Genomic DNA, 13,900 nt, shown 5'->3' with positions numbered 1-13,900 from the left:
AATGGGCGTCGTCACCACTTTTAAGTGATCTAGAGTCTTGAGGCCAATCTGCTGATAAACCTGAACCGGATATGGCCCACCGAACAATGAAAAAAATTGTTGTTGGACCTAGCAAGCGTAAGTGATTCTAACGTTTTGGCTGTATGTTAGTTCAAAGTCAGTATTACTTTCGCTGTTACAGATTTTGCAAGAGGGACGGTCCTGACAACGACAGTAACAGCGCGATATCAGTTTCTGACGCCGCATGAGTACTTCGAAAAATATTTTACTTTGGAGTTTTTCAAGGAAGTTGCTGAGAAAACAAATTTGTATTCTGTTCAGAAACAAAACCACCGATCTGTGCAAACCAGCACACTTGAAGTAAGAGAGCTAGCTTGGATCGATCTGCTGATGGGAATTGTGCATCTTCTTCGATTCTAGCTCTACTGGTCTCGAGGAACAATGACACCTTCTGTTGCGAACCACAAGCCGATGAACAGGTTTTGCGAGCTGCATAATCAGCTGCATTTTATCCACTACAGCACGGCAAAAGGAAGATAAGCTTCAGCTTGTGCGACCAATAGAGGATTGCTTCCAAGCCGTCTGTCGAGCACTGCCCCACACAAAAGAACTCTCTATCGACGAGCAAATGATCACAATTTCAGGAAGATGTGCATTCAGGCAATATCACCCTTCGAAACCGAATCCGCTCCGTCTCAAGAATTTCGTTTGAGCCTCCCATGGCGGTCTAGTCCTTGACGTTGTTGTTTTAACTGGGATAACACTCTAGACGCTGATGACTCAAAATTGCCTGGCCTTCGTGGAGCAGTGGTGAAGAAGCTTGCAACAACTACAACGTCAGCATTGACAGGTATATTTTAAGCCTGCGAATCGTGGACTACCTCCTAGAAAGAGTAGTGTTTCTCACTGGTACAGTCAATGCAAACCGTACAGAGGGCGCGGTTGCAAACCTTCCAAGTGACAAAGCGATGAAGCGGGATGACAACGCTTGCCTTCTGCGAGATGATAGACAAGTGTGCGTTGTGAAGTAAATAAATAACAAGAGCGTTCTTCTAATGTGCCGTTGTTTGCTACCCCGTCGCCACATGCACGAGGTGGTGCAAAGAAGCAAAAAAGAAGGTTCCTGTTCCTCCGCCAGCTATTGTGGCTCATTACGTGGATAGGTGGTGTACACTTGGTCGACCGATGTGTGTCGTGCTATCGGATACAAATCAAGACAAGAAAATGCACGGTGAGGTTTTTCACTCACCTTCTAGACCTTGCCGCATGCAATGCATGGATCTTGTACCAGCGGGGCGATCCAAGCAATCGGCATACCAAAATGGGAAGTCCTTAGACAAATGCAGTTCAAGCAAGACATCGCTGAGACATTAATAAGGGGAAACCGAATGCACAACCTCAAGGAAAGGACCGATCCGCCTGCGACTGACAACTCAAGGCCTGTGCACCTGCAAAACCCTAACACATGTCGGGACCGCTTTGATCACTTTCCGGAATTCTGCAGCCTAAAAAATGCAATGCAGAGCAGAAACGAAAGCTGCAAAGGAAAGACGACAGTGAAGTGCACCGAATTCAATGTTTTCCGATGTCTGCAAGGCAAAAATTGCTTTGTGAAATTCCACAATGCTGGCTACTGATGTCCGTGTATGTGGGCGCACTTTTGACATTGCTTACAACCGATGTCCACAAGTGTGGATATTCTAGAATTACTTGAAATAACGGGACTTCTTTCAGTGTTTTTTGTTATACACTATGACTGAAGTGTTCAATGTAGCATTGAAAAAAATGAAAATTCTCTTCGTTCCTTCTTAGGCCTGTAGTGAAGAGGATAACAGACCCCTGTGGGTCAGCCTCTAGTGTATGTAAATCGGGGTGAGGGGCGTTGTGAGCGACCCGCGCCTTTGCGGGAGTTCACGGTCAGCGTGTGGTCGTCACCTCCGTTGGTTTAGCAGACTTAACACGAGTAGAACCAAGTTTATTTTTCTTCTTTTCAGTTTCCTATTTAGTCACCGGTTTAAAAGGCCCCTAAATGCACTATGCAAACAAAAAGCTATCTCAAAACGTTTGTATTTAGAGGCTTTACTCCACAATTACAATAAAGGCAGTTGCTATTTGAGAGCATTATATAATTTTATACTGAATATAAATCAAAGATTCGACAGGGGTGTGAATCTGCGGATAATGTAAGAAAACGATTGAAACTGAAAATAAACCAGCAATTGCCAAAAAACTGCTGCATTTATAACTCCCAAGGTTACCGGACATCACAGACTGATCACAAAGACTGCGAAGTTTGTTGGGCATACAACACTCTGAGACATTTAAAAGTTCTTTACTTTGTGCTGCGATGAGTGGCCTGTACTGTTTCTATGAATACGTCACATGAACAAACGTAAGTGCCGTTTTTGACGTTCTATAAAAGACACAGGGCAGCGCAAATTCAGGGCTGGCTTGTCTTCAAGAAATAGGGCAAACTAGCAAAGCATTGAGCCCGCACGGCAAATATGAAATGGAAATTAATTTCTTTAGTCCGCGTAAAACACTTGTGACACGCTCACAGAAATACCTTGTGTATGCCTAAGCGAATTTTATCAGCTGCGGGTGTGCAAGGATGAACGTCAATTGGAGCCGGGAAGAGCATTTTCATTAGAAAATGCTTACGTTTAAACTACGCACATTTGCTGATTCGCATGCGACCGTGGTGGCATTGTTGTCGTCACTCTTCGCGTTTGTATACACGCCTCCCCAGAATTCGTGGTTTGGAATTTTTCCATGCGTTATTTTAACGCCGCATCCAAGTAAGAATTGTAAAATCGGCAAGGAGATACTTGGTGCAGATGCACAAGCCAACTAATCCAGTTTGCTTGGTTGGTAGCCAGTCCCTAATCAGCTTACATGATTCCTCAAACTATGCAATAAACGCCTGCATTTTTATTCCTGCGTAGGAGAACTACAAAAGGAACACCGATTTCAATGACACAGCGGTGCTCAGTGATTAGCACGTCAAAGTATCGAGATCGTATGCTTTCTCTTTGTTGTTTCGTGTATATGAAATGGCTTATTACTTCAACATAAAGACACACCTACGTTCCACTTGAATCATTTCTTTCAAGGGCTCAAAGAATGCCCTAAGAGAGGAAGACAGGCTGGTTGTAATGTGTATGAATAAAGCATCGTTGTTTTGCTGATATGTTCTGTGGCCGCTTAGTGCACGTGCTGCAATCACTTCTTGACAATGCCTAAAAGTCAAACTGGTTTAAAAAACACCTAACCATGATGTTTAGGGAGAGAGCGAGAGAACAACGCTTATATGGGCATTGATCAGAAGATCATGTGCGAATCATATTACCTTTGGTCAGCTTAGAGTTTCCCAATCACACGTCCAGCGATATTAAATGCGTTGTACTTGGAACTGCCTGTATTAATTGCTGTAGTTCGTTGGTCCAAACATCAAAGCGTATTTGCTAGATAGACCTTTCCCAGCTAACGCCGTGGGGCTGAAGTGCAATTTGGGATGCGTGCTTGGCTGTAAGTCCGGGTGCCTTGGTTGGATGCCCTCCGACAAGCATGCGGTTCTATTTTAAAATCTAAGTGCTTGATTTTACTTCTTGTATTACTGACCAAAAGGAAGCCATTTTGCAGTTAGGTACAGCAGAGTCGATTTTGCGTTTATTCAGCCAGGTATGGCCTAAGCATTAGACATTATTGTTTTTAAGAGTAGTGATATTACCCGCTTACCTTAAGTACCATTTTATTACGCTTTTTTAGCGGAATCTAGCGTTACAGCGTAAAACATACGACATTATCGATAGAGAAACTGAAACGCACACAACATTTATTATGTATTCGGTCTATCTCGCCCTTGATTCAGCCACCCAGCCACATGATAAAGTATTTCTGTAGGGAGCAGTATATATATATACATATATATATATAAATATATATATATATATATAAATATAGATATATCTATATATAAAGACAGAAATAAGAATTGGAAGTCAAGAAAACCTCGGAAAGCAAAGGGGAGGATGTAGTTGGTCAGGATAAAGAATTTGGAAAATAAGAAAGTGGAGAAAAAATGCCCGCCAGGTGGGATCCGAACCCACGACCTCCGGAATACCGGTCTGGTGTCGTGGGTTCGGATCCCACCTGGCGGGCATTTTTCCTCCACTTTCTTATTTTCCAAATTCTTTATCCTGACCAACTACATCCTCCCCTTTGCTTTCCGAGGTTTTCTTGACTGCCAATTCTTATTTCTGTCTTATTGTCAACGAGCCCCTCATTTCCTATTCTGATTCGCTATATATATATAAATATATATATATAAATATATATATATATATATATATATATATATATATATATATATATATATATATATATGTATATTCAAGCTACGAATATGTGCACCTGGTTGTTGCAATGAAATGCCCTGCGCCGCCGCCAACTTTTCTAGGTGTGTAATGACTGTGATGATAATGATGATTATGATGGTGATGACGAAGATGGTGCTGATGATGAATCTGAATAGGTTCGCGCATACCCAATCGGGGGATTAGACAAGAATAAGGAGTTGCATGTGCACGTGTGCCTCATGTGTCTTTGTGTAAACCTATTTTGTCAGTTCGCTTCCCTGCAGTGCATGTTGGGCCTAATGAGTTGGATATTGACTTTGAAATTTTTTAAAATTAGCTTTTTATTAGAGAAAGCTTCTGATTGCAACCATACTTCATGTCACCAATGATCATTGTCGTCGTTAGAGAAAGTTTGCTTTCCTTAAGTGTATTTCAATAGGGATAGGCAGCAGCCGTGAAGCAAAGAACGCTTCGCTCGAAAACCTAAATGGCCTCGACCGTGTCGCGATACTAATCGGATAGATTTCGGCTGCATAACGCGTCTGGCTCAGGCTTGATTCCGACCACGCGAAACATTTTTTTCTTTTGTCCCTTGTGTAAACATCACTTTCCTTTCATGTGTTTTGCCGTGCGTCGGACGCCATTACTGAAGCTTATAAAGCTTTGCTTTAGAAATCAGAGGCCTTTTATAAAACGCAAAGATTTCTGCAAGCAACTGCATTCAAGGTGACAGTGTAAAATCTAACTTGCTTCGAACGCATATCAGAATACCGAATTGAATTGACGTCGGCTGCATAGCGGTAATGACGCAAGTTTGATTGAGATCACGGAAAGCATTTTTTCGGGCGGTTAATGGGCCTTTCCTTACCATCTTCATTGTTTTGCAAAACCAATTGTTTATTGTTGGCTTTCCTCTTGCACGTTCGTACCAGGAATACCCACACCATCTGTGAGGAATAGAACGCTTTGCTTTGGAACTTTTTTAAGTAAGTCCTCATCGGCGTTTGCCAAAAGCACAGGCCCGCGATCGTGCAGAAGGGTTGCGTAAGGGCCATGTATTACAGTAGAACAGAACTTGTTGACGCGTGATCTCAACACGGGAGCCATTCGCGATTAAAGATACAACTGGGTTTTTCCGCCATTGTCGAGCTAAAGCGGTGGACATTAAAAAGCATACGTGAGGGCAGCGTCAAAAAAGCCTCATAAAATGCAATCAGCTATTATCTATTTCACAACATAAGGTATCCTTCATCCCTTATGGGTATTGAACTTTGAAATAGTAGGCGTTCGCTAATTTACCTGAACTGGCACAAAAACTCAGTTGGTAAAAAGGTACCATGTTTTCCGTTAGGTTCTTTTAGTACAGTTGAAGCGATATATTGATAGAAATATGACGATAAAAAGGAGTTGTACATTCACTAGCAGATACACAACAAGGAGCCATCATTAGTACTTTTTTTCGGTTATAAGGGCGACATAAGAAACGATATCTGAGAATATCTACTTAAGAATAAACCCAAGTGTAATATCTTTTTTTTAAATTTACAATGAATATTCATTGGACACAAACACATTTGCTAGATTTCCTGAGAAAAGGTGTACGTTCTACTTCCACAGAGACTGAGCAGTAGGTAATGAAGGAGTACACGGAATATTTATTTGATATATAGCTCACGGTCCTGCGGCGACGTGTTGACAGATGGGAGGAATCTGCATGTTATTTAAACGTACAGAACTAGAATTGTGTACTCTGCAAAGGCACCTTGGATGGATGAATGGGTTGATTTGTGACAAGAATGAATTGCCTGCTTTAAACTTCTCAAGCCTGACCCCTGCGATTAAAGTTTTCGGAGAAAGCGATGGTGTCACTGTGGATGCTTAATAGCTTTTTGGGTCGTTTGCAGGAGGTTAAACGGTGGGATAACGAAAACGTTTTCCCCAATGTGATTGAGAGTCGAATGCTTAAGGTGTTTGTGATTGGTAATAAACTAGGCGGACCTGTGATGCATCAAAAACGTTTTGCACCGACACAGATCAGGTTGGTGGAAGAGTGTCAGTGTAGGCTAAGGCATTTCCGTAGAGAGATGTACAGTTGGAACAAATTTTGGTGTGAGGCTTTCTTAGGCATTGCAATATTGCTGTATGTTTTACCTGATCGAAACAATTTTGAGACGGAGACCTGACAGAAAGGCGTTTTGTTTTGAGCATAGTTTTAAGGTTAATTTATCTTCCTCGATTTAAAATGCCTGTTGAGGATGAAGCAAAAAAGGTCCAGAAAGCTGTTAAAGAGAAGCGAGGTGTGCCCCGCAAGAAATCGTGTACATCCGAATGCGTTGCCTAATTGCCCTACAGCGTCTGTAACAATTCGGAGCCCACCCAATTCGAATATCAGCTCTGTTTAGAGGAAGGCAGCTGTAGGAAATCTTTGTGCGCCAGTGGCTTGGCTTAGCGTGGGTTCATCATGGTTTCATGCGCTTGGAAAGAAGGGTAAATATCGACTGCAGTTTGAGGTTACCCATAACTGATAGCGCAGAACTGTATTTGGAGGGGAGTACTGTGTTACGTAGAGGGTTTGCTAGGTTGGCCGGCTGTACCTTCTCAAATTTATATTGGGCTCCAAGTGTTTGATACAGGCTACGAGGCACGCTGAGGGCGCGCGGTTTAGGTCATATGGTTGAGCTCCGTACTTCAAGATATTGGGAGCAGTCTCACTCCACGTAATGTGTAGTGTTTCACGTACCTCGTCTAGGTAAATGAAGAGGTGGTTCGCGGTTGCTTCTGCGTTTTTTTCCCAACTGTGAGGGCAAGTATTCACTGTTTGGTAAGTCACTAATGAACCAGCATTCGAGAAAAAGTGCGGGCGTATAATAATGATATTCTGCTTATGTACCTAGGTCAAGTGGAGAGATTTTTACGAATTATATTTGCACTCTGTTGATATTGGATGGGTCGACACTATTTGCGTAATCCTGTAGTTTGTTTTGCGTTGAGTAGGAACGAAGCATGTTCTGGTGATGACATCGGTGTTAATTGCAAAATGTAGAGTGGTGTATCGTTCGGCATTTTAGACGGCACAGCCTTCGATGTCGACACATGTGGTGTTTGCAGATTCACAGTCTGATAAATAGATAAAACGAGTAGTAAAGAGACGTTAGTAAATATATTGTTGAAACAATAATTAGGTAGAGTCGCGCACGGATGAGAAAGATCCCACTTCTTGAGTGATTCTACAAATATATGGGACCAGCTCTTTATGAGACCAAGCGCGATCATTACTGAGGCCTCAATAAAGATCGCGGGTTTTATTAAGAAAACTTTGATTATAATCGAAAAGGCCCGACTGATTTCACCAAAACTGACGCACTGCTTGGTACGTGGTAGGGTTGTCTTTTGTTGCTTCGAAACCTCTAGACATCATGTACCACTTGCTCCTGATTCATTGTCATGCACACTGCGGCTAACAGTAGCCACTGTTTGCGACATCGAATTGCGAGGGGGGAAAGAGGGCGAAAAAATGGGTTGTTTTATTACACAATCCTGGGCAATTGTTTTGTCTTTCCACAAGAAATAAACAAAAGGGACTATGGGAAGGTCACACTCCTGTTTGAAACCAACTGAATGGTTGTCTAAAGTATCCGTTTAATTATTTACTGTCTACTTCGAAATTGAATTTGCTTTGTTTTACTAGCTTGTGTCATTGACTGTCGGCGCGCATTGCATCAACCGGTTTTATTTATTCTAATCATGTGTCATAAGGTTGAGGTGTCGCACGGCGCGCACTAATCTACAACTCCTATGCTTTCAGTTTAAAGAAGTTTAAGTTTTAAAGTCTGCACAGCAGCCCTCAAACCCCTTAATTGCTCTCCAATCCTCCAAGTTACTGTTTCCCTGAAGGAAAGCACAAGAACGCTCCTTTGGGTGTACCGCTGGCAACGTAATGTGAGTGAGGTATTTAGGCAATATTTTTGTCTAATACTGTGGGACTGAGGGTTACGGCGCATCCGGCCATTCGTCTTGGTAGAGACGTGTTTGCAGTCGTGATTATTACTCCCTTTTTTCTACAACATGATTACCGCAAAGACTCTACAGAACGCATAGTTTATTTGTGTCTGAACGCCTTCATATTTTATTTATAGGCTCAAGTTCAATGTAACTGTTGACCTTCTAAGAACTGGAAACCATACAACAGAAAATGCTTTGAGGCACCCACTACTACCAGGTAAGGCAGTTTTCGTGCCCGATTATCTAAGTCAAGCCAACTGGCGTTTTATTTAACTTGACGCTTCTATGAGCCTATTTATGGCAGACATTGACGGATGTTTATTCCTACATAGAAAGTAAAAAATCAATATTTCCTTACAACGGCCTTGTCTTTGGTTTATCAGATATTAGTTAGAAGGAGCCTACAGCAGCCTCTAGTACTTTCGCCGACGTTCTGGTTGTGTGGTCAAAATACTTTTATAAAAAACGTATCATGCACCCACAGTTTGTCATTATATGTAATTTTCTTTCGCCTTTAAATACTAGATTCTCTTCTGAAACCAAGCTATTTGAGGTACAATGTGGGGAAATCTATTTTGTTTTTGTTCCACCGGGTATCTCCATTAGGTGGACCTCCCCTGCTTTACAAGCTGATGTACATTAACCCCAACAATACTTGTGTTGTATTTATCCAAAACCGAACGTCGTCCACTGAAACGCCAGGTAAGACATTTTAATGGCATTAAGTGGCCTGTAGTATACAGTATCGCTAAAACAAGAAATATCAGCATACTTCATGTACGGAAACATATCAATCCTTGAAAAAAAACTTCTTTGATTTTTAATGACAAAGTCATAAATCCTTCTTTGATGGCATCTCTGGCGAAAACGTTCGCTTGATGCTATAAGTACTTGTCCAGTGGAAAGTAGAAACATCGGGCTGAATGAGCATTTCACTGCACAGCTAATAAAATGAAGAACCGCCGTGGTTGTTCCAGAAACCAAAAAAAACAGAGTTGACTATATTTTGCATTGGCTATGCGAAAGCGGGACATTCTTGTGTCCTTCCGTCTGTCCCTCCCCTCTGCCCTGTGAAGTCCTGCAAGCAAAACAGAAGTCGCCCAACCCTTTAGGGAAACAAATTACATCATAATAAATATGCAAGCTTGACAACAGAAACTGGGAGAGGAAGGAAGAATGGCGATGTTTGCAAAATTGTTGAACAAATTTAAAATTACGAACGTTCGTGCATTACACAAGGCGACGATTCCAGAAACGTGTAGAAGCATAATTAGTGTAAAGGAGGAAGCAAAGAGACAAAGGGCAGTCTTCTCACTATGGCCTTTTGTTAGACCAATATTCTCTCCAGTGACGGGATCCCTGATCCTTAACCGCACTTGTGTCAGCTCTCTTCTCAATAACATTTATCGGGCAGAGGCGGGCGTCTGCAGAAACTCTAGCCCGTGGCAGCCCTCATACCATCACTCACCTGGTCTTAAAAACACACACAATATAATATAGGAACCTCTCCCAAGCATTTGATTTCACTGGCTGAGGCAGTTACAAGGACACTGTTGCTGACGTGCCCAGTAAGGAAGGCCTCCCGATAGAGCCAACTCCGAGTGGTTGGTCTCCTGTTGAATGAGCCGAAGTACTACTGCGGCTGGTAGCAAGACAAGTCGTGCTTCATTTACGGATTTTTTTTGCACCATGCGGGTCTTTATGCCTCCTAATAGTGTTGACGCCTCAGTAAATGGCGGAGTTGGTTTCTTTAGTATCCTTTAGTTTTATAGTCCCGTTGCTTCCCAAATTTTTTACCTTGTTTACTTATTATTTCCGAAATTCATCCATATGCGCCAGGGCAAGATGTTTAAAAAATTGGTTCTAAAGCGGTGCACATTGCCCATTGATAGTGACATAACTCATATTTTTCGAGAAATTATGACGTTTTCGGAATTATTTAGGATTAGTTAACAACAATAGCGCCTAATTTTTAATTTTAAAGATATTCCTACCCTCATTAATATATGTGCGAAAACAGCATTGGGAAGATATTCCAAGCCAGTTTTACAGCGCGAACGCTGAATTATTGCATGAAAGATGCATACATTGTAGCTTCGTACCCCTCGACACTAACCCCCATCGGTATTTCTTGCTAGTAATATGAATTGATAGGTTGTGCTGCATGATGTCTAACTATTGGTTAAGGTCTTGAATCTTCAACAGTTTACAACAGTTAACGTTCAATGTATTTTTACTCGGTAGAGCATAGATGCTGGGTCTCCATGTGCCATTACGCCTAACTTCAAAGATTTATGCCTTACAGGTAACCAAGATGATTCAGAGACAACTTGCGGATCAAGCTGATACTCATTACACGCCGAACTGCCATTACCGTTTTATAGCGTAGAAAGTCAAAGTGTGCCATTAGGTCTAACGTAGGGCCTATACATGCTTTAATCGACCCCTTCTGCTGCGCAAGAACCTTTACCCGTGTTCGATATAAAGTCTACTTTTTGGGCGCCTTCAGAAACCATACCTCCGGAAGCGGACTACTCAAATCACCAGCAAAACGAACAGCGGCAGGCTGATAGAGTTTTTCCACTAAACGTCGCACTTTGGACATGCTCCAAAAGTAACTAAACAAGAGGTAGACATAGCAGGTGAATTCACAGAGTTGACCTGCTAGAGATTACAAAGTACCAGCCGATTTTCTTCACAATAAAAAAATCAATTATAACAAAAGTTTGTCAGAACATTTTCTCAATACATGATTTTCTTCGAGACACCAAAAGCGTGGTATAGCATGGCTATAACTTTTGATATTTGTTCCGCGCAATAAACACGTATTTTTCTCTCTCCAACCAAACGGGTATAATCTAAGAGCTCGCATTCTTATGACCAGTGCACTACTCTACATTGGTCAGAGGTTCCGACGAGTAATATTTCATAGAACTGGTTTACCCCTCAAGTTGTCAACACCAGATAGGGCAAATTAGCAGAAAGATCAGAGCTCTGTTGTAAGCCAATGAGAGCGCTTTCAGTGCCCTTATGGTAAGGTACGGCTGATGTCACATTTGAAGTTATTATCAGTTATCAGTGGTTATCAACCGCGTTGTACGACTATTACTTCATACAAATACGTCGCTTTAAAACCTCGCTGTAAAATGTTTAGGTGTCAGCGATGCTCCGTACTTACGGTCAATAAGAGGGTCGTTTACAATTAGCTAATTTTCGCTTATAGGACATTGTTATGCCCACACAACAGACCCCGAGACCGCAGTTCCTAACAATGAAAGTATTTTTAGGGGCGTTGCTTTTCACTTGCGCTTAGTGGAGCATCTTTCACACAAGATTCTGTGACCAACACCATGGGAGGCCGATATGCAACTGCGCTCCTATGAAACTCCGAGACCAGTGCTTTTGTGTGTTACTCTGTTGAGTTCATTTATTTTAGTGACATTATGTTTTTAGTGATGCATGCTTGGTATGAAGTATGGAAACAAAAGCTGCTTTTCTGGAAGCACTGTGAGATGTAATTTAAACCGCAAGATATTGCAAGTGTAAAAACGTTTTGAAAATGACAGACCTAAGCAAGCACGCTAAGTTTTTAATCGCATTCATAAAGCGCTTCAAGGACTTTGCTTGAATTCTATGAAGAACAATGCTCCGCACGGCTTTGTTTACTAATGCTGGCTCCAGGCATACATCGCGGTGCGTTAATCCCAAATAAACGTACCACTGATGAAGAGAATAATGGGAGAGGCCTTTGCCCTGCAGTGGGCGTAGATAGGCTTATGATGATGACGATAAAGAGGGGGAAGGTTCAGTTACTTGGTGGAAGTATTCTTCATTATGACGCTCTACGTACCAAAACCCAAAGAGCACGGAGCACACATATGAGTGGGGCGAGTCATCAATTTGCTAGTATCTCGTAGATTTAGGTCTGCCGTAGGTTTAATGCGCATGTATAAATAAAATTTTGCTACTTTTTCAACCAGGCGGTGCAGCCAACGAACAGGATTGTAACTAAGCTTTTAATTACTAATATTGGCTCATGCAATATTTTATTATATATTTCATGAAAGCTGGAGCTCAAACGTCATGCGTATTCGCTCGCTGCATTGAGCCGCAAATACTTACGTCACGAAAATTATGCTTTTATTGCGTCAAAGAACTTCGTTGTAGCACTAGAAAACTGGCATAATTAATTACCCCACCTGTATAAGAAGTATGGGAAATATTTCAGTGATAAAACTTTGTTTATTCAGATGACTACCGAAGTAACGAACCATAAAAATGTGTGTATACTTTTACAGAATGCCAACTAATGATTCCGGCTGATCACGCCGATGGGCCGATACCACAGGACTGTCAGAAAGTATACGACTGTGAATGTTCTGGTGATAGTGTGAAACTGTACACTCCTCACTGCAAAAACATAACAACAGAGTTAAGCATAGAGCAATTCATAAATACAATGACAAGAAGTACCACACCGAGTGCACGCCCCTAGAAACAATACCGTTAAATTAAAAAAAAATGAAAAAGAAAACTGTTCAAAAAATAATTTCGTCGAACGGTTCTTAAGAGGCGTTAGTGCCTAACTGCGCCAATTAATTTAACGTTTAAAATTACATTAGCTACTGACACAAAATAAAATGCTGTAGGAAAAATGTCTGCACAGGAGAAAGCCACTGCTATAATCTTGTGACTGGCGAGTTTTTCTGAATCATACATCTTGGACAACAATACAAATGTACTTTTTAAAATTTTGTGGGCACACGACCGGCAGTACACATGTGCGAACATAAAATTGTCAGCTTCGCACGGCCGAAAAAATAAGGCATTACCTAATAAGCTCTAGTAGTTTCCAATTCTCACACACGTTTTAATGGCGGCTAATCAATGACAAACAAACACCGTCCAACATTCGCAGAACTTTATTTAAACTTTGTCGCAGACCCTACAATAAAAGCAGTTTGCATTCATTTCGTACTTTCGAGCAACGCTACCACAGTCTCGATGTGGAAGAAATTTTCATAGAAAATGTGGGCAAATTTTATTTTTTGTGGTGTGTCATTTCACTCATTCTTATTATATTTTGGCGCACCGAAGTAAAATGTCTGAAAAAATGAAGCAATATTAGGGCTTCCTGCTTTCGCCAGTAGACACATACTACCAAAATACCTGATTTTCTAATTTAAGTTTATCGAACGCCTAGTCCGCGGTGGAATTTTTGTTTTGACTGTTGCTTAAAGAAACATTTTCAGCCTATAATTCTTACAACGTTCTAGCCAGTATTTTCTATGAGTGACTAAATTGTATATACAGTGCAGTAAACACGGATAATGTTCGGAGCGACCGCTAAGTGATTCGTTCTTTGGGTAGAGCTTTGCAGTTGTGTCTACGGAACAAGAACACTAGCCACCTGGGACGTCGTCAACGGGCTCAAAACCAGGAAAGTCTGCTTATTGGCGCCACATAAGCTATTTATTTATAGATTTGTGACCTAGAGCTACGTGCGTTTTAAATGTATCGGTCCACCTTTTGTTATATGT

General features: G+C 41.5%; 1 protein-coding gene across 1 annotated transcript in view; it reads left to right on the top strand.

Annotated features, from left to right (window-relative positions):
* LOC144141373 (uncharacterized) overlaps window positions 1-13,265 on the top strand; it is a 31,875-nt gene extending 18,610 nt beyond the window's left edge. The window contains exons 3-5 of the mRNA XM_077672962.1: window positions 8,495-8,577; window positions 8,967-9,062; window positions 12,659-13,265. Coding sequence (XP_077529088.1) covers window positions 8,495-8,577; window positions 8,967-9,062; window positions 12,659-12,855 — 376 coding nt within the window. The 3' untranslated portion in view covers window positions 12,856-13,265. The remainder of the gene's footprint in view (window positions 1-8,494; window positions 8,578-8,966; window positions 9,063-12,658) is intronic.
* The last annotated feature ends 635 nt before the right edge of the window (window positions 13,266-13,900 follow it).

The sequence above is a fragment of the Haemaphysalis longicornis genome, unplaced genomic scaffold (genome assembly GCF_048455015.1).
Source record: "Haemaphysalis longicornis isolate Haplotype H1 unplaced genomic scaffold, Haemaphysalis longicornis Haplotype H1 scaffold_6, whole genome shotgun sequence".
Classification (NCBI taxonomy): domain Eukaryota; kingdom Metazoa; phylum Arthropoda; class Arachnida; order Ixodida; family Ixodidae; genus Haemaphysalis; species Haemaphysalis longicornis.
This window is presented reverse-complemented; position numbering and strand designations above follow the sequence as displayed.